The sequence below is a fragment of the Neofelis nebulosa genome, chromosome 1 (genome assembly GCF_028018385.1).
Source record: "Neofelis nebulosa isolate mNeoNeb1 chromosome 1, mNeoNeb1.pri, whole genome shotgun sequence".
Lineage (NCBI taxonomy): Eukaryota > Metazoa > Chordata > Mammalia > Carnivora > Felidae > Neofelis > Neofelis nebulosa.
The window spans coordinates 107496685-107516875 of NC_080782.1; the positions used below are offsets into that span (position 1 = coordinate 107496685).

A 20191-nucleotide genomic window follows, 5' to 3' on the forward strand; every position below is an offset into this window, starting at 1 on the left:
AATTCACAGGACTCACAGTAACTCATAGGAGGACTCACAAAACTCAGTGTGTACTATATTCATGGCTGAGATATACTATGTTAAAGGATACAGAGTAAAATCAGCAAAGTGAAAAGGACCATGGGGTGAGGTCCAGAGGAAACCAGATACAAGCTTTCAGGAGTCCTCTTTTATTGGAGTCATCCAAGATGTGCTTAATTCCCCCAAGGAGTTGTGACTGTGTGAAATGTTTTCTGCCATGGAACCTCATTAGACTCAGCGACCAAGGTGTTTTGTGAGAGCTAGTCACATAGACACCCTCTGCCTAGCAGTTATCAAAATACCAGACTTCCAGAAGGAAAGCAGGTGTTCAGCTTCAGTCATATTCCTTACAAAAACAGTTTAGACACAGTGAGTCACTCTTAACAGGTTGGTGGGAATGATCTCAAAATACAAGTTCCAGATGCCAGTCAAGAGCCAACTTTGAAAGCAAACCTTTAAATAATCTCAGGCTTGCTTTGTTTACTCTTATCTGGATACCTATTAATTTTAAACAGCATCTTTAAAGCAAATTTATCTTTTTTAAAGTAAACCCTACTCCCACCATGGGGTTCAAACTCATGACCCCAAGATAAAAGTTGCATGCACTATGGATGGAGCCAGCTAGTGAATAATGGCAATTAAGATACCTTATTAATAATTAGAACACATTTTGTCCTACTTTGTGTTAGGTGCCCCTAAAACTAGGTGCCCCTAAAGCAAGTGTGTCTAAAAATTATTGGCAAGAAATACCATCTTATGTTATTAAAGATTTAATTTTTTTTTTAATTTTTTTTTTTTAACGTTTTTATTTATTTTTGAGACAGAGAGAGACAGAGCATGAATGGGGAGGGGCAGAGAGAGAGGGAGACACAGAATCAGAAGCAGGCTCCAGGCTCTGAGCCATCAGCCCAGAGCCCGACGTGGGGCTCGAACTCACGGACTGTGAGATCGTGACCTGAGCCGAAGTCGGACACTTAACCGACTGAGCCACGCAGGCGCCCCAAGATTTTATTTTTAAGTAATCTCTGTACCCAACATGGGGCTCAAATTCACAACCCCAGGGTCAAGAGTCCCATGCTCCACTGACTGAGCCAGACAGGTGCCCCTATATCTTTATAGTAGTACTTAAGAAATAAAAGTAATATGGTTAGGTCCTTTTATTATAGGTTGAGTGGTAAAGTAGAATTGAAAACTTTTTAAGACTTGAGCTATAATTAGTATGGTTTAAAGCAGGATTGTGTTTGGAGTGTCAGTTTTTTATAATTTGGATGGCTCTTATGTTAGCCATTTATGTTAGGAATTTGTGTTAAAGTATTAAGAATGTCTACACTTTCATGAATATCTATAAATATTCTGTAAGAAATGACTTTGTTTTATGATTTTTTTTTTATAGCTTTCATTATTAATTATGCAAGTGAAATGTTTGACTGCTGAACTCAGTCAATGGCAGAAAGAAAATCCTGAAAGTAAGATTCTTATTTTTAGGTTTATATTTTTTTAAACAAATTAATGGCAAATTAATTTAAGGATAATTTCAAGGTCTATCTAGCCTTGTTGAAATTGCCTAAACTTTTCTTTCATTTGTATACATTATTTTGTGCTTATTTTGGTATTATAGATGAATATATTTGTTTGATATAATAATCTTAAATTATGGAGACCTTATAATAACCATCATTTGATCATCATAGATACTATGCCACACACGCAATAGAAACTGTAAATTGTTTCTTTTTTAACGTTTATTTATTTTTGAGACAGAGAGAGACAGAGCATGAACAGGGGAGGGGCAGAGAGAGAGGGAGACACAGAATCCGAAACAGGCTCCAGGCTCTGAGCTGTCAGCACAGAGCCCGACGCGGGGCTTGAACTCATGGACCGTGAGATCATGACCTGAGCCGAAGCTGGATGCCTAACCGACTGAGCCACCCAGGCACCCCTGTAAATTGTTTCTTAATGAATGAAACATACCTAGTGGAAGAGAAAAGTTATTTTAGATACTTATTTATATAAGGGCCACATGGATTGTATGTTGCCTTGTGACCTGTCCAATGGGGACCAGCTATATATTTGCCTTTAGTCAAGAAATAGAAAATGGCTTAAATATCTGCAGTTAAAATACCCAGTGAGGAGATCTTTTTTTATTAGGAAAGCTTACTTTTCTCTGTGCCACATATATGTGTGTATTTGATATTCTATATGGATTGTATCCTCTTTCTTTTAACATCTCCCTTCTTTCTCCTGCCCATTTGCCACCTTTCCTTTAGCTCCTCCCACTTCCCTTTTTAGTCTCCTTTGTAGGCTTACTGTTCTCTATCCCAGTTGTTGGGATTCTTCTATTCATTCTCTTTCTAGATAATTTCATCTACATTCTTGGTTTTAACTACTATATTCATGCCCACCACTGTTCCACATCTTTATTATCACATGGTAGTCTTTTTAATTTTAGCACTTGATATGTACATATATAATCTATTTTTTAATTTGCATTAAACTATATTTTATTGCCTCCTCAGCATTATATTGAGCATCTCAAACGCTGTTCATACTCTGCTGTTAAAATTTGCTATTTTTTTGGAGGGCTGTGCTCAGCAATTTTAACTTCCTACTCTACATGCTACTCCAGGATTATATTTTCTGCTTTTGTTTTTATGCTATACCTGTATTAATGACTTCTGTATAAGTTTGCTAGGGCTGCCATAACAAAGTTCTATGGACTGGGTTGCTTACACAAAAGAAATTAATTTTTTCTCAATTCTGGAGGCTAGAAGTCCAAGATCAAGGTGTTGGCAAGGTTGGTTTCTTCAGAAGCCTCTCTTTTTGGCTTGTAGATGGTCATCTTCTCCCTGTGTCTTCACATGGTCGCCTGTCTGTATCCTAATCTCTTTCTATAAAGATGCCAGTCGTAATGGAATAGGGCTCACCCTAATGATCTCATTTTAACAGAGTCACATTTTTAAAGACCCAGTTCCAAATACAGGCACATTTTAAGGTACTGAGGATTAGAACTTCAAAATATGAATTTTGGTGGGGAGGAGGACACAATTTTCGTAACAGCTTCCAAATCTATGTATCCAAGCCAGACTTATTTGTAACATCACACTAACGTATCTCTCTACTTTCTAGTTATCTTTTCCAAAATATTCTATAGATACCTGAGATTTATTAATTGATCTCCATTCTCTGATCCATTGAATGGAATTTATTTGATCAGCTATAAACTTAAGAGTCCTTCTAGGTTCTTCTTTTTTCATGTATCACATATAGCCAATCATGAAATATTGAACCCTACTGCCACACATTTACTTTAGGCCTTCATTACCAATCCACTAGTTTATTATAATAGTCTTTCTTACGTCTTGTTCAAGATTTTTTTTTTTAATGTCTATTTATTTTTGAGAGAGAGAGTGTGAGCAGGTGAGGTGCAGAGAGAGAAAGAGACAGAGGATCGGAAGCAGGCTCCGTGCTGTGCTGCTTTGTAGTTTTGTAGTTTTCATCACAGTCTTTTGCCTCGTAGGTTAAATTTATTCCAAAGTATTTCATTCATTTTGATGCTATATATCAGGGAATTTTCTATTTTTGTTTTTCTTATCATCATCCCTTATGTGCACATTTTGTACTGGTAACACCAAACACACAGGCTGATCCACAGGTCAAATAACCACTTTGCTTAAGGTTGCCAGTCCCATAGACTGCCCCACTGAAAGGATTTAAAATATCTTTATATTCTTAGAAGCTGCTATATATTGTATGGGCTTAAATAATTATGTGAATCAATATTGAAATACTACTCATGGCCACAGTGGACAAGAGGGAGATTATTAACTTTACAGTCTTAAAATCCTTCTCATTGCATTTATTGAAATGATTTGGGAGCCATCCTGGGGCTGCCAGTAATCAGTTCTAATATATGTCCTATGAAGCATGTGTCGTAAGATCTTTCCTGTCAGAAGACCCTGTAGAATAGTAGATAGATTAGAAAGTTTTCAGTAGCATATTATTAGAGAAATTTTAAATAGTACTTTATTAGGAAAGGTAAACTTAAAGTACAAAGGTTGAACTTTTCTAAATATAAGGATTAAATTTTGCTATACAAAATTAAAATGAAATGTTAGTTGATACTCATGAACTGGCAAAAATTGTAGAAGAGTGTATTGTATCTTTTGCTGTTTCTTATTGCTAATAGTAAGTTTTTAGAAAAGAATCTGGTATTCTACATTAAAATTCAAAATATGCTTTTCCTTCTATGGAGTTCCATTTCTGAGAATTTATCCTCCCCAAATGAAAGCACTAGTACATAAAGACATAAATTTAGAAATGCTACAGTCATTGTTTTTTGTGGCTAAAAGTTAGGTTCAACGTTACTGTTTCATCAGTACTGATATTACTCAATACACTTTGGTATATTCACCCTGTGGAATATTATGGAGTGATTAAAAATTATGGATTAGACTTACATCAGGATAGAAATGATTTCCATGGGGTTTTTGTTGAGTAAAAATAAGAATAATGTATATGATATCCCCTTCTCATAAAACCAACAATAACAAAATGAATAACCCTTGCATGTGTGTGTGTAGATAATATACATGTACATATACATGCATAGGATCATATAATTACAGAGAGATATATTTAGGGAAACAGTATAGATTATTAATTTTTTTAAGTTTATTTTGAGAGAGAGAGAGAGAGTGAGCCTGAGTGAGGGAGGGGCAGAGAGAGAGCGAGGGGGAGAGAAAATCCCAAGTAGGCTTTGTGCTTTCAGTGCATAGCCTGACACGGGGCATGATCTCAAGAAGCATGAGATCATGACCTGAGCTTAAGTCAAGAGTTGGACGCTTAACCAATTTTGTTTTTGAGGATTTAGAAAACAAAACCCAAAAATGTATAAATGTCATGTTTGTCTAAAATTGTATATTGGTTATATATATTGTCTAAAATTACGTATTGATTATATATGTAAAGGTGTTAATTAAGGAAAGAGAAAGAGATATCTTAGAAGCCACAAAATCAAATTCTTTATATTTGAGAGTTAACTCAGCATGTATATAATTTTGGCCTTTTTTTTTCTGCAGTAGTTCCTCTGAATGAAGAAGTTCTAGTAACATTAGGAGAAGAAGAGGTAAGTAACTTAAGGAATTGGTAGTAACCCTAATTAACTTATAACTAGAAGTATTTGGGGTAAGTTCATGACATCAGAAGCAGAATGAAACCACTTTAAAGCCATATTAATTTTTTTATTTTGATTTTAATTATGTCTGTTGAACAGAATATTTTAAATAATTTGAATTTTGTATCACCAATTTGTATATTAGAACTGTGTTTAAAATTAGTGTTTAATATGTAAACTTCATGGTTGTGCTTAATTTTCACTTGATTAAACTCTTCATAATAAAAGCAAAAACATTAAACATAGTTAGATGATCCTAATATATGTATGTCCTCAAAACATAATATACATGTCAATAAAGACTAAGTGTAAGTCCATTAAGTCAAAGTATAGGAAAGAAGATAGAAGCAAACAAGAATTTTAAATAAGGATGTAGTGCATGGAAAGAAATAAGTATCAGTGTGTCTAGAGATAGAAATAGTGATGAAAAAAGAGATTATCTGTAAATAAACATTTTAAAAAAAATTTAAAAAGGGGCACCTGGGTGGCTTAGTCAGTTGAGTGTCTGACTTCGGCTCAGGTCATGATCTCACGGCTTGTGTGTTCGAGCCCCACGTCAGGCTCTGTGCTGATGGCTTGGAGCCTGGAGCCTGCTTCGGATTCTGTGTCTTCCTCTCTCTCTCTCTGCCCCTCCCCTACCCATGCTCTGTTTCTCTCTCTCTGTCTCTCAAAAATAAGTAAACATTAAAAAAAAAAATTTAAAGAGATTATCTGCCCTACAGAATTGAGAAAAACCAGGTTTTGAAGGAACCTGGTACTGCAGTATTCAGGGTTCAAGTATGTAGCTAGAAACAAGATTTCTTTAAAAGAGAGATAAAGAATTTTTTTGATTAAAAAAAATAACAGAATGCTAACTTAAAAAAGGATTACTTCACACCCCTAAACATGGCTATAATCAAAAGACAGGCAATAACAAGTATTGGTGAAGATGTGGAGAAATTAGAACACTGACGAACTGCTGGTGGGAATGTAAAATGCTACATCCACTTTGGAAAGCAGCCTGGTAGTTCCTCAGAAGGTGAAAGTTACTAGTCAAACCAGTACTTTCACTCCGAGGTATACACCTAAGAAAAAGGAAAATAAGTTTGTGTCCACACAAAAACTTAAACATGAATGTTCATAGCAACATTTTTCTTTTTTATTTTTAATTTTTTAATGTTACTTATTTTTGAGAGAGGGACAGAATGTGAGTGGGGGAAGAGCAGAGAGAGAGGAAACACAGAATTCGAAGCAGGCTCCAGGCTTGAGCTGTCAGCACAGAGCCTGATGTGGGACTCAAACCCATGAACCATGAAATCATGACCTGAGCTCAAGTTGGATGCTTAACCGACTAAGCCACCCATGCGCCCCCATAGCAATATTTTTCTTAATGGCCAAAAAGAGGAAATAACCCAAATGTTCATCAACTGATGAATAGATAAATAAATTGTGATATCTGTACAATGACATATTTTTTGTCTAATAAGAAATGAAGTACTGATATGCCATAATATAGGTATATCTTGAAAAACATTATGCTAAATGAAAGAAGCTAGTTACAAAGGATTACATATTATATGATTCCATTTATATGAAATGTCCATAATAGGCAAATCCATAGAGACAGAAAGTAGGTTGTTGCTTATTGATTAAGGCTAGGTGATTGTAGAGCAAATAGTGAGTGACTGCTAATATGTACTGCTAACAGGTTTCCTTTTGGGATGATGAAAATGTTCTAAAGTAGATTGTGGTGATGGTTACACAACTTTATGAAAATACTAAACATTATTGAATTATATACTTTAAATTAGTAAACTGTATGGTATGTGAATTATATCTCAAGCTCTATCTATCTATCAATCTATCTATCTATCTATCTATCTATCTATCTATCTATCTATCTACTTCTGAGACAGAGACAGAGCCTGAGCAGGTAAGGGACAGAGGGAGAGTGAGACAACAGAATCTGAAGCAGCTGTCAGCAAAGAGCTGGACTTGGGGCTTGAACTAACAAACCATGAGATAATGACTTGAGCTGAAGTTGGATGCTTAACCAACTGAGCTACCCAGGTACCCCAGTGAAGCTGTTTTTAAAAAGACCAGTCAGGGCTGCCTGGGTGGCTCAGTAGGTTAAGCAACTGACTACATCTCCAGTCATGATCTTGCTGTCTGTGAGTTTGAGCCCCATGTTGGGCTCTGTGCTGACAGCTCAGAGCCTGAAGCCTGCTTCGATTCTGTGTCTCCTTCTCTCTTTGCCCCTCCCCCGCTCACACTCTATTTCTCTCAAAAATAAATAAACATTTAAAAAAATTATAAATAAATAAATAAATAATAAAATGACCAATCAGAGAAGTGCCTAGCTGGCTCAGTTGGCGTAGGTCCTGATCTCATAGCTCGTGGTCTGAGCCCTCCTCGGACTCTCTGCTGTCAGCACGGAGCCTGTTTCAGATCCTCTGTCCCCCTCTCTCTCTCTTTCTTTGCCTCTCCCTCGTGGATGCTCTTTCTCTCAAAAATAAATAAACATTGGGGCGCCTGGCTGGCTTCGTCAGTTAAGTATCCGACTTCGGCTCAGGTCATGATCTCATGGTTTGTGAGTTTGAGCCCTGCATCAGGCTCTGTGCTGACAGCTCAGAGCCTGGAGCCTGCTTCAGATGCTGTGTCTCCCTCCCTCTCTCTGCCCCTGCCCCACTTGTGCTCTGTCTCTCTCTCAATAAATAAAAAAAATTAAAGAAATAAACAGAAAAAAGAAAAGAACCAAGCAGAGAACAAGAGCCTTTGTAAATGAAAACATACCTGAAATAAATACAAAAAGGTTGGTGATTATAGGCATGGAAATCTACAGAGTAAGGATGGCAAAAAAAGGAAAATTGGAATAATAGAACTATCTTATCAACTCAGAAGTACAAAATACAACCAGTAGAAGTTCCAAATTAAAAAAAAACACAAAAACAAATGGAGGGGGGGCGTGCCCAGGTGGCTCAGTCAGTTAAGCCGTAGACTCTTGATTTTAACTCAAGTCATGATCTCCTAGTTCAGGAGTTTGAGCCCCACATTGGGCTCTGTGCTGGTAGTGCAGAGCCTGCTTGGGATTCTCTCTCTCCCTCTCTTTCTCTGCACCTCCCCCACTTGTATTTGTGCCATCTCTCTCTCTCTCTCTCTCTCTCAAAAATAAATAAATAATATTTTTAAAAAATGGAAGTGAAGAAATAATAAATAATACATGAACATTTTCCCAGAATGAAAGATAATATTTCTTTTTCATATTGAGAAGAGTCACCAAATTTTCAATATCATGAAAAAAAAAATGACACATGGCCTAATGGTCCACCATAATTTTCCCTTTGGTAGTAGCCCTAAGGCTAGCAGTTCTGGTTTGAACTGACTGAAATCCAAACTAGACACAGTACCAGCCTTGGCCTTAACACTCTGCTTTCATTTTAATTGTTACAGATAAAAAGAACAAAGGGCTTGAATATTTAGCTTGTTTCTCATTATTTTGTATTTCCTTATACATGCAGTTAGCCAAGTGTCTGAGAATTTTTTCTGTTATTTCTAAATTTCATTGACTACTTCTGCCTGCAATTATTATTTTTTTAATGTTTATTTATTTTTGATACAGAGACAGACTGTGAGTGGGGGAGGGGCAGAGAGAGAGGGAGACAGAGAATCCAAAGCCAGCTCCACACTCTGATCTGTCAGCACAGAGCCTGATGCGGGGCTCGAACTCTCGAACCGTGAGATCATGACCTGAGCCAAAGTTGGACACTTAACCGACCAAGCCACCCAGGCACCCCTGCCTGCAGTTATTGATCACGTTGTGGCTGTTGTCTTCTATCTTTGTTGACTTGGTATAAACATTAGGCATCAGATTCATCATTCCCTGCCCCATTAACCTTCTTTTTCCCACATAGTGCTTCCATTGTGTTTTGGTGAGGTAGGGTCATTATAGCAAATCCCACTTGTGTTGCCAGTTGTGTCAGGGTTTTCCCCAAGACCACTGTCAGGTCTGGTGATTTGCTAAATGGGCCCACAGAACACAGAAAAGCTATTGTACTCATGGTTACAGTTTATTTCCATGAGAAGACACAGATTAAAATGAGCAAAGGGAAAACACACATGGACTAAGTTTATAGCAGTCCTTATCTAATGGAGTTGCATGGATGTGTTTAGTTCTCCTTGCAGCTGAATGTGACAAAATGTGCAAAGTGTGGTCAAACAGGAAAGTTCACCTAAGCTTTGTTGTCCAGGGTTTTTTATCCGGAGTCAGTCACTATGCATGTGGGACTTCCTTGACTGACTTCAGCTACTTGGACTTCAGCCATTTAGACCACAATTGCATTCACCATAAATCACATGATTGGAATAGACTCTTTAATAAAACTGGTACCAAGTGACCTAAGGTTCCAGGCATACATAAACCCTTTTTTTAAAAAATAGGCTTCATTCCCAAGTGGGGCTTGACCTCATGACCCTGACATCAAGGGTCACATGCTCTACTGACTGAACCAACCAGACACCCCTACATAAACACTTTTATCAGGTATAATATTACAAGACCTCAGAGGTCATCCTTCAGGAGTCCACCAGGGGCCTATCCTGAAGACAGGCATACTTTGATTACCTCCATTTTATCAGTTTTTTTTTTTTTTTTTAAGGTTTGTGCTTAAATAAATATAAGAAATATTTGCACAACGGCACCTGTCTGGCTCAATAAGAAAAGCATGTGACTCTTGGTGTTGAGGTTGTGAGTTCAAGCCCCATGTTGGGTGTAGAGATTACTTAAAAAATAAAATATCTATTTTTTTCTTTTTAAGTCTATTTATTTTTTTTCAAAGAAAGAGAGAGGGAGAGAGAGAGAATGCAAAGCAGGCTCCATGGTCACGATGCAGAGCCCAACACAAGGCTTGATCCCACGACCATGAGATCATGACCTGAGCCAAAATCAAGAGTCAGATGCTTAACTGAGTGATCCACCCATGGGCCCCAAAAATAAAATCTTAAAAAAAATTTGCCCAACTTAAGGTCACAAACATTTTTTTTGAATGTTTTCTTTAAAATTTTTTAAGTTTCACATTTATAATCCATTTGGTATTCATGTTTTTATATGGAATTAGTTACTGATAAGGTTGTATTTTCTTTCATATGAATACTAATTGTGGGTGTTCTGGAACAAATTGTTAAGAAAATTATATTTTATTTTTTGAATTTCCTTTGCATGTTTATTGAAAATTAATTGATGGCATATATGGATCTATTTCTAGACTCCACATTTATTCTTCATTCTGTGGTTATTTCTCTTCTTTTTTTTCTGTGTGTCTTCTGTCTTTAGGTCAATACCACATTGTTTTAGGGGTGCTTGAGTCAGTCAGTTGAGTGTCAGTTCAGGTTTTGATTTCGACTTAGGTCAGGATCCCAGGGTCGTGGGATTGAGCCCAACATTGGGCTCCACCCTGAACAGGGAGCCTGCATGAGATTCTCTCTTTCCCTCTGCCCCTTTTCCCCACTTGTGTGCTCTCTCTCTTTCTCAAAATAAATAAATAAATTTTTTTTGAAGACAACATTGTTTTATTTACTTAAGATTTATAATAAATCTTGAAGTAAAATGGGAGGGATTTTCTGTCTTTGTTCTTTATCAGAACTGTTTTATATTTTCCTATAAATTAGAGTTGGCTGGTCATTCTGTCCCATAATTTTGACTGAGATTTCCCTGATTCTGTAGTTTAATTTGAGGAGCATTGACATCTTTAGCATACTGAGTCTCAATTCAGATCCAGGAGCCCTGTATGATCTCTGCATTTATTTAGGTCTCCATTTGTTTAGCATTTTTAAGATTTATATCATCAGTGTTTTATAATTCACTATATTAAAAGCTAAAAAAGAAAAAAAGACTTTTAATCATCTCATGAATTCAATTTTTTTTTTTTTTCAACATTTTTTATTTATTTTTGGGACAGAGAGAGACAGAGCATGAACGGGGGAGGGGCAGAGAGAGAGGGAGACACAGAATCGGAAACAGGCTCCAGGCTCCGAGCCATCGGCCCAGAGCCTGACGCGGGGCTCGAACTCACGGACCGCGAGATCGTGACCTGGCTGAAGTCGGACGCTTAACCGACTGTGCCACCCAGGCGCCCCTAATCATCTCATGAATTCAGAAAGAATGTGACAAATTTCAATATTAATTCTTGATTTTTTTTTATTTTAATTTTTTTTATTTATTTATTTTTTTTAAATTTTTTTTTTTCAACGTTTTTTATTTATTTTTGGGACAGAGAGAGACAGAGCATGAACGGGGGAGGGGCAGAGAGAGAGGGACACAGAATCGGAAACAGGCTCCAGGCTCCGAGCCATCGGCCCAGAGCCTGACGCGGGGCTCGAACTCACGGACCGCGAGATCGTGACCTGGCTGAAGTCGGACGCTTAACCGACTGTGCCACCCAGGCGCCCCTAATCATCTCATGAATTCAGAAAGAATGTGACAAATTTCAATATTAATTCTTGATTTTTTTTTATTTTAATTTTTTTTATTTATTTTTTTTTTTAAATTTTTTTTTTTCAACGTTTTTAATTTATTTTTGGGACAGAGAGAGACAGAGCATGAACGGGGGAGGGGCAGAGAGAGAGGGACACAGAATCGGAAACAGGCTCCAGGCTCCGAGCCATCGGCCCAGAGCCTGACGCGGGGCTCGAACTCACGGACCGCGAGATCGTGACCTGGCTGAAGTCGGACGCTTAACCGACTGTGCCACCCAGGCGCCCCTAATCATCTCATGAATTCAGAAAGAATGTGACAAATTTCAATATTAATTCTTGATTTTTTTTTATTTTAATTTTTTTTAAGCAACTCTCCTTCAATAGAAGGCTTGAACTCATGACCCCAGGATCAAGAGTCTCATGCACTACCGACTGAGCCAGCCAGGTGTCCCAATTCATGATTTTTTTTAATTAAAAAAAATTTATTTTTTAATGTTTATTTATTATTGAGAGACAGAGAGAGACAGAGTGTGAGCAGGGAAGGGGCAGAGAGAGAGGGAGACACAGAATCCGAAGCAGGCTCCAGGCTCCGAGCTGGCAGTACAGAGCCCAATGTGGGGTTCGAACTCACAAACTACGAGATCATGACCTGGGCTGAAGTCGGATACTCAACCAACTGAGCCACCCAGGTTCCCCATCCCAGTTCATAATTTTTAAAAACAATTTAATAAATTGTAACAGAGATTTGCAGGTCTTATGCTTTTTTGTCAAATTCATCCCTTTAGCATTTTGTATTTTTAGTGCTATTAAACTGGTATTCTTTTTTCAATTGTCAATTATTTATTGCTGGTACCTACAAATAAAATTAATATTTATATATTGGTCTTCTATTAGTGAGTATGATAAACCCATTTATTCTAGTAGCCTTTTTGTAGGTGTGCTGAGATTTTCTACATAGCTAGTCATGTCATCTGAGATCAGAGGCATGTGTATTTATTCCTTTCCATCTGGATGCCTTTTATGTTTTCCTTGGCTTACTGTACTGCTCTAGGACTTACAGTAATATAACAAAAGTGGTAGGAATGGACATTTTTGCCTTGTTCCTGACCTTAGTGGCTAGCATTCTCTTTTTCATCATTAAGTGTGGTGTTAGCAGTAGGTTTTTCATAGATGCTCTTGCAGAAATTACCTTCTTTTTTTTTTTTTTTTTTTTTTTTTTTTTTTGTTTTTTTTTTGTTTTTTTTTTGAGAGAGAGAGAGTGAGCACGTTTGTGCATGTTAGCATGAACTTGGAAAGGGCAGAGGGAGAGGGAGAAAGAATCTTAAGCAGACCCAATGGTCAGCACAAAGCCCGACTCAGGGTCTGATCTCATGACAGTGAGTTGGACATTTAAAAGACTGAACCGCCCAGGTGCCCCGGAAATTACCTTCTGTTACAAGTTATAAAGTCTTTTCTAAAATCATAAATTATTATTGAATTTTGTCATTTATTTTTTCTGAATTCATAGGGAAGATGAATTCTTTTTAGTCTGTTGATATAATAAATTACATTGATTTAAGCATAGGGTATTATATTAGTTTCATGTATACAATATAATGATTCAACAATTCTATACATTTCTTAGGGCTTATCAAAATAAGTGTACCCTTAATCCCTTTTATCTGTTTTCCCTATCCTTCCATCCACCTCCCCTCTGGAAACCCAATATGTTATCTATATTTGTTATCTATATCCTTTTTTTTCTTTGTTCCTTTGTTTCTTAAATTCCACATGAGTGAAATCATATGGTAAGATGTCATTCTTTGTTTATGACTAATAGTCCATAGTACAGATTGTACCATGTCTTCTTTTTTGTTTTTTGTTTTAAAATTTTTTGATGTTTATTTATTTTTGAGAGAGATAGAGACAGAGCATGAGTGGGGGAGGGGCAGAGAGGGAGGAAGACACAGAATCTGAAGCAGGCTCCAGGCTCTGAACTGTCAGCACAGAACCCAACATGGGGCTTGACCCCACGAACCATGAGATCATGACCTGAGCTGAAGTCTGATGCTTAACTGACTGAGCCACCCAGGCGCCCCGTATCTTTTTTATCCAATTGTCTATTGAAGGGCACTTGAGTTGTTTTCATGTCTTGGCTATTGTAAATAATGCTACGGCAAACATAGGGATGCATGTGTCTTTTCAAATTAATGTTTTTGTTTTCTTTAGGTAAATACCCAGTAGTAGAATTACTGGATTATGTGGAAATTCTAATTTTAATTTTTTGAGGAATTTCCATACTGTTTCCCACAGTGGCTGCATCAATTTGCATTCCTACCAATAGTGCATAAGGGTTTCTTTTTCTCCACATCCTTACCAACATTTGTTATTTCTTGTGTTTTTGACTTTAGCCATTCTGACAGGTGTGTAGTGAATTGTTTTAATTTGCATTTCCCTGATGATTAGCATCTTTTCATGTGTCTGTTGGCTATCTGTATGTCCTTTTTGGAAAAATGATTGTTCAGGTCCTCTGCTCAGTTTTAATTGGATTATTTATTTTTGTTGACATTGTGTTGTATAAGTTCTTTACATAGTTAAATTTCAACCCCTTATCAGATGTATCATTGGCAAATATCTTCTCCCATTCAGTAGGTTGCCTTTTTGTTTTGTTGATGGTTTCTTGGTGCAAAACTTTTTATTTTGGTGTGGTCCCAAGAGTTTAATTTTTTTTTTTAATGTTTATTTACTTATTTATTTTAAATTTTTTTAATGTTTATTTATTTTTGAGAGAGAGAGACAGAACAGAACACAAGCGGGGGAGGGGCGGGGGGGGGGGGGGAGACAGAATCCCAAGTAGGCTCCAGACTCAGCTGTCAGCACCGAGCCCAACCCAGGGCTCAAACCCACGAATCGTGAGATCGTGACCTAGGCCGAAGCCGATGCTTAACCAACTGAGCCACCCAGGTGCCCCTAATTTTGTTTTTGTTCCCTTGCCAGAGGAGACATGTCTAGAAAAATAATTCTGTGGCTCATGTCAAAGAAATTACTTACCTGTGTTTTCTTGTAGAAATTTTATGGTTTTAAGTCTCACATTAAGGTCTTTAATCTATTTTGAATTTATTTTTGTGTATGGTATAAGAATGTGGTTCAATTTCATTCTTTTGCATGTAGCTTTCCAGTTTTCCCAACACGATTTGTTGGAGAAATGGTCTTTTTCCCATTGTATATTTTTGCCTCCTTTGTCATAGATTAATTGACCATGAAAGTATGGATTCATTTCTGGGCTCTATTCTGTTCCATTGATTTCTATCGGTTTTTGTGCCAGTACCATACTGTTTTGGTTACCACAGATTTGTAGTATATTTTGAAATCTGGGATTGTGATATCGCCAGCTTTTGTTCTTTTTCAAAATTGCTTTGGCTATTTAAGGTTTTTGGGGGGTTCTGTACAAATTTTAGGATCATTTGTTCTAATTCTGTGAAAACTGTTGGTGGTATTTTGACGGGGATTGCATAAAATCTGCAGATTGCTTCGGGTAGTATAGACATTTTAACAATATTGGTCTTCCTGTCCATTAGCATGAAGTATCTTTCCATTTATTTGTGTCTTTTCCAATTTTTTTTCATCAGTGTTTTATAGTTTTCAGAATATAGATCTTTGGTTGGCCTCATTGGTTAAGTTTATTACTAGTATTTTATTCTTTTTGGTGCAGTTATAAATGGGATTGTTTTCTTAATTTCTTTCGGCTACCTCATTATTAGTGTATAGAAATTCAACAGATTTCTGTATATTAATTTTATATCCTGTGGCTATATTGAATTAATTGACTCAGTACATTGATTTTTTTTAATTGGTATTAACTGTTTAATTAGCCATGCATTCCTAGGAAAAACCCGCTGTGTAATAATGTTTTTTAATTTATTGACGGACTTCATTTGCTAAAATTTTATTAAGGTTTTTGTATCTATGTTAATGAGAGATACCAGTCTGTGGTTTACTTTTCTTGTGACATCTTTGTTAGCTTTCATATCAAGCCTAATAGAGAGTTGAGAAGTATTCTTTCTTCAAAAGAGTTTATATAGAATCAGTATTTTTATTACTTTAAATGTTTGTTAGAATTCACAGGTAAAGCCATTTGGAACTGGAGTTTTCTTTATGGGAAGATGTTTAGCCACAAATTTAGGTTTTTTATGACTCATCAGGTTTTCTGTTTTTCTCTGAATGAGTGGTATAGTTTGTGTCTTTTAAAGAACTTGTACATCTCATCTCATTTGTCCAGTTTATTAAATTTGTTCATAATATTTCCCCATTACCATTTTAATGTTTATAGTAATGTCACCTCTCTTGTAACTAATGTTAATAATTTTTGTTCTTTTTTCTCTTGTAATTAGCGTGGGTGATTTTGTTGACCTTCTCAAAATACCAACTTTGGGTTTCTTTGATTTTTTTTCCCTCAGTTTTCTTTTTGTTTTTCTATATCATTGATTTAAGGTTTTTTTAATCATTATTTTTTCTTCAGTTTACTTTTGATTTTATTTGCTCTTTTTCTTATGGTAGAAGTTGTCATTAATTTGAGAGCTTTCATTTTTCTCATATAGGCCTTTAGTTCTGTAAATTTTCATTTGAGTACTGCTTTTGTTTCACCCCAGAAATTTTTATTTTGTTTTTATTTTCAAATAGTTCATAATAATTTCTTATATTCTTACAGATTATTACTTCTTTGATTCATGGATGATTTAGAAGTGTGTTTTAAGTATTCAAACATTTGCAAATTTTTCCTGTTACTTTTCTCTTATTTATTTTTAATTTAATTCTATTGTTAGATCATATTTAACGTAATATCAGTGTGGTTGCTTTGAAATCTTTGTACTTCATTTTTCTTTCCTATGTGTATTACCTTTTCTCTGTTCCTGTTTTCCTCTCTTTCCAATTTCTTGAATTGTGTATTTTTAAAAATAAAACCATTTTATTTACACTATTGATTTATTTGGTTATTTCTCCCCTTTTTGTGGTTTCGCTAAGGTTCATAATAGACATCTTTATTTTATTTATTTATTTGTTTACATTTTTATTTTATTTTGGGGAGAGATAGTGGGAGTGGGAGAGGCAGAGAGAAAGAGAGGAGGATAGAGGATCCGAAGTGGGCTCCATGCCGACAGCAGTGAGCCTGATGTGGGGCTCGAACTCACAAACAGAGATATGACCTGAGCCAAAGTTGGATGCTCAACTGACTAAGCCACCCAGATGCCCCTATAATAGACAACTTTAAATTGTCACTGATTTAGATGTATAAAAAGCTCAGGTAAACTCTTGACATCAAGAAAGTAGAATACTAGCTAATATGTTAAAAAAACAAAAAGATACTAGAAAAAAAATCCAGATGTTCTTGTAATTTGCTGTAGCAACACAGAGTTCGTTTGGTGTTCCTCAAATACCTCACACATACTCTTGCCTCATTGCCTTTGTACCTACAATCTTTCTGTGTGGAACATTCTTTTGCTAGATATTGTCAGTGTCATATCTCTTGTCTTTATCTGCTGTGATACTCTTAACCTCTCTCCCTGTCATATTACCTAAAAGAGCCATTCCTGCTCCTCATTTCTGTGTTCCTATTTTGACTTTTTTTTTTTTTTTTTTCATGATACTGATTGCTCTCTGCAGTTATATATTTGCTTGTTTGGATTCTCCTGTTTGTTCATCTTTGAATCCTTGACTCTCTCAACTATGCCTGGTAGTCAATGATCAATAAATATTTGTTAAATGAATGATAATCATTCATGTTTGTTTCTGTATAGTCTTCTTAGAAAAGACACCTAATCTCCCTGATTACTGAAAACTTAATCATTTAATTGGATTTTAGTGTGAAATTCAAATTTATTACTCAAAACCCCTTTTTATATTTTTGAATTTAACAAATGAAATATTACAAAGAACTTAGTATCTGCTGTATTTTTTCCTTTCAAAGACTTTCTGATGGACTTTTGCTCTTGATTTTTGAGTATTTATCCTAAACACATAATGTAAATTTCACTCTCATTCATAAATATAACTGTTTATGGGATTACAGACTAAGTAATTAATTTGAATTGTTTTGTTCTAGTTCCAAAAATTGAGACATGATCTTGAATTGGTACTCTCTACTCTTCAGTCAAAGAATGAAAAGTTAAAGGAAGACTTGGAAAGGTATATTTATATTATAATTGCCTTTAGTCACAGATATATGTTGAATTGGGCATTAATGTTTTATTTGGCTATTGTTGGTTTTGTTTTTCCATGTTTAAAGGGAGCAACAGTGGTTGGAGGAACAACAACAGATATTGGAATCTCTTAATGTACTGCACAGTGAATTGAAAAATCAGGTTGTGACAATTTCTGAACCAAGGTATTAATTTTGTATTCTAGATTTTTGAAATAGGAAAAAGTTTTTTAAATGTTAACATGAAATATATAGATGAAAATAGGGGAAATTTTATTAGAAATTGCGAGTTTTACTTTAATTTTTGCCAACTGTTAGTTACATGGCCTTTTATTAATGACTTGACCTGTAGTTTCCTTATATGTTAAATAGAGAATTTTACTTTCATAAAGCTAGTTACTTGGTTTGAACAAATGAAGTTTGAACAAAGTGTTTGATCAACTTTATGAGTAACCAGTTACATATACTCATATTTTATGTATTTTATCAGTAAAATATTTCTCTTAATTTTTAAAAAACCCATTAGAATCTTAGATGAGCTGAACACTAAAATGCATGATATAAAAGAATATAAGGAAAAGCTCTTGATTACCTTGGGTGAATTTCTGGAAGATCATTTTCCTCTGCCTGATAGAAATGTTAAAAAGAAAAAGAAAAAGGTAAGTTTTAGAGAACAAATTCATGTAGCTATTTATATATGAGATTGTTTCACATAGGTTCAAATGTAAATTTTCTGATAAATTTTTGTAGTTTATTATACATTTCAAAGACACACAGATACATGTAAAGAAATCTTCCATCATCACATTATAATACTTTTTGAAAAATTAGAAGCAACCTAGTTGTTCAATAAAATAAGATTAAATACATTTTTTAATATATCCATATAGTGGGGGAAAAATATACCTTTTAAAAATAACATACTGAACTACCAAAAGAGTTATTAAAATGCTCACAATTTATTATTAAATTGATTAAAAAAACAGCTAATTAGCGGGCTTTGGGGCGCCTGGGTGGCTCAGTCGGTTAAGCGTCTCACTTCAGCCCAGGTCATGATCTCACGGGCCGTGAGTTCGAGCCCCGCGTTGGGCTCTGGGCTGATGGCTCAGAGCCTGGAGCCTGCTTCCGATTCTGTGTCTCCCTCTGTCTCTGCCCCTCCCCTGTTCATGCTCTGTCTCTGTCTCAAAAATAAATAAACATTGGGCGCCTGGGTGGCGCAGTCGGTTAAGCGTCCGACTTCAGCCAGGTCACGATCTCGCGGTCCGTGAGTTCGAGCCCCGCGTCAGGCTCTGGGCTGATGGCTCGGAGCCTGGAGCCTGTTTCCGATTCTGTGTCTCCCTCTCTCTGACCCTCCCCCGTTCATGCTCTGTCTCTCTCTGTCCCAAAAATAAATAAAAAACGTTGAAAAAAAAAAAAAATAAATAAATAAACATTAAAAAAGTTTAAAAAAACAAAACAAAACAAAAAAACAGCTAATTAAATTTTATGAGTCTAATTTGTACTAAAAAATGTAATAGTGCCTCTGTATGGAGTCTAGGATTTTAGGTGAGATTTGTTTTTGTTTTTACTCTTTTCAAAATTTTCCACGATGAGCATACGAAACATTTAAAATCAAAAGATATCTGTTAGTTAATGTGAGTTCTTGACTATTTAACTAGTCAAATTTAACTATTTAACAATAGTTCTTGACTATTTAACTATTTAACTAGTAGTTACCATGTAACAGACCTTTTTCACAAAAGCAAATAAATATTTCATTTGGTGACAGAAGATTGGGAATAACTACTTTAATTCCTTTTTCAAAAACAGTGTATACTATAAATAAAGAGAGCTTGTGGAAGTGGGGAAGGCATTGAAACTGGCACCAGAATGATTTTTCTAAAATATATATTTTAATTTTTTAACATAAAACTGATAGTTCCCTTCTAGAAGTCTATAAACTCCTTAGAGTAATGAATTTATATTCTGGATTTTGCCTATCTCTTTAGCCTCCTTTCTAACCATTCTTTATTTATCTCTTGCATGAATCCATTCAACTGTACCCTGTAGTTCCAGCAAGTATGCAATGACCTGTCTTTTTGTGTCTTATACGTTCTGTTCCTTCTGCTTACAAAACATTTCCTATCTGATGAAGATAGCAAATTCTTACTTAAGTCACTTCAAACATCATCCTTTAATACTTGTGTGAAGTATTAAATGCAGTTTATGTGTCATTTTATTAGCATTATCACATGATTTTGTAGTAATCATTTATATCTATCTCTTCACCCACCCTGCACTCTGAGCTCCTTTATGTGTTGAATTCATTTTTGTAGGTCTATTATCTTGCTTATGTATTCTAGTATCTTCTTAGTTCTTATTTATTTGTTTTT

At 35.7% G+C, this 20191-nt stretch overlaps 1 protein-coding gene across 3 annotated transcripts in view; it reads left to right on the plus strand.

Moving 5' to 3' along the window:
- CENPK (centromere protein K) overlaps window positions 1-20191 on the plus strand; it is a 48680-nt gene that overhangs the window by 12634 nt on the left and 15855 nt on the right. For all 3 annotated transcript variants that reach the window (XM_058731194.1, XM_058731212.1, XM_058731202.1), the window contains 5 exons: window positions 1415-1487; window positions 5100-5146; window positions 17724-17806; window positions 17907-18005; window positions 18346-18478. In XM_058731194.1, the coding sequence (XP_058587177.1) occupies window positions 1415-1487; window positions 5100-5146; window positions 17724-17806; window positions 17907-18005; window positions 18346-18478 (435 nt within the window). The remainder of the gene's footprint in view (window positions 1-1414; window positions 1488-5099; window positions 5147-17723; window positions 17807-17906; window positions 18006-18345; window positions 18479-20191) is intronic.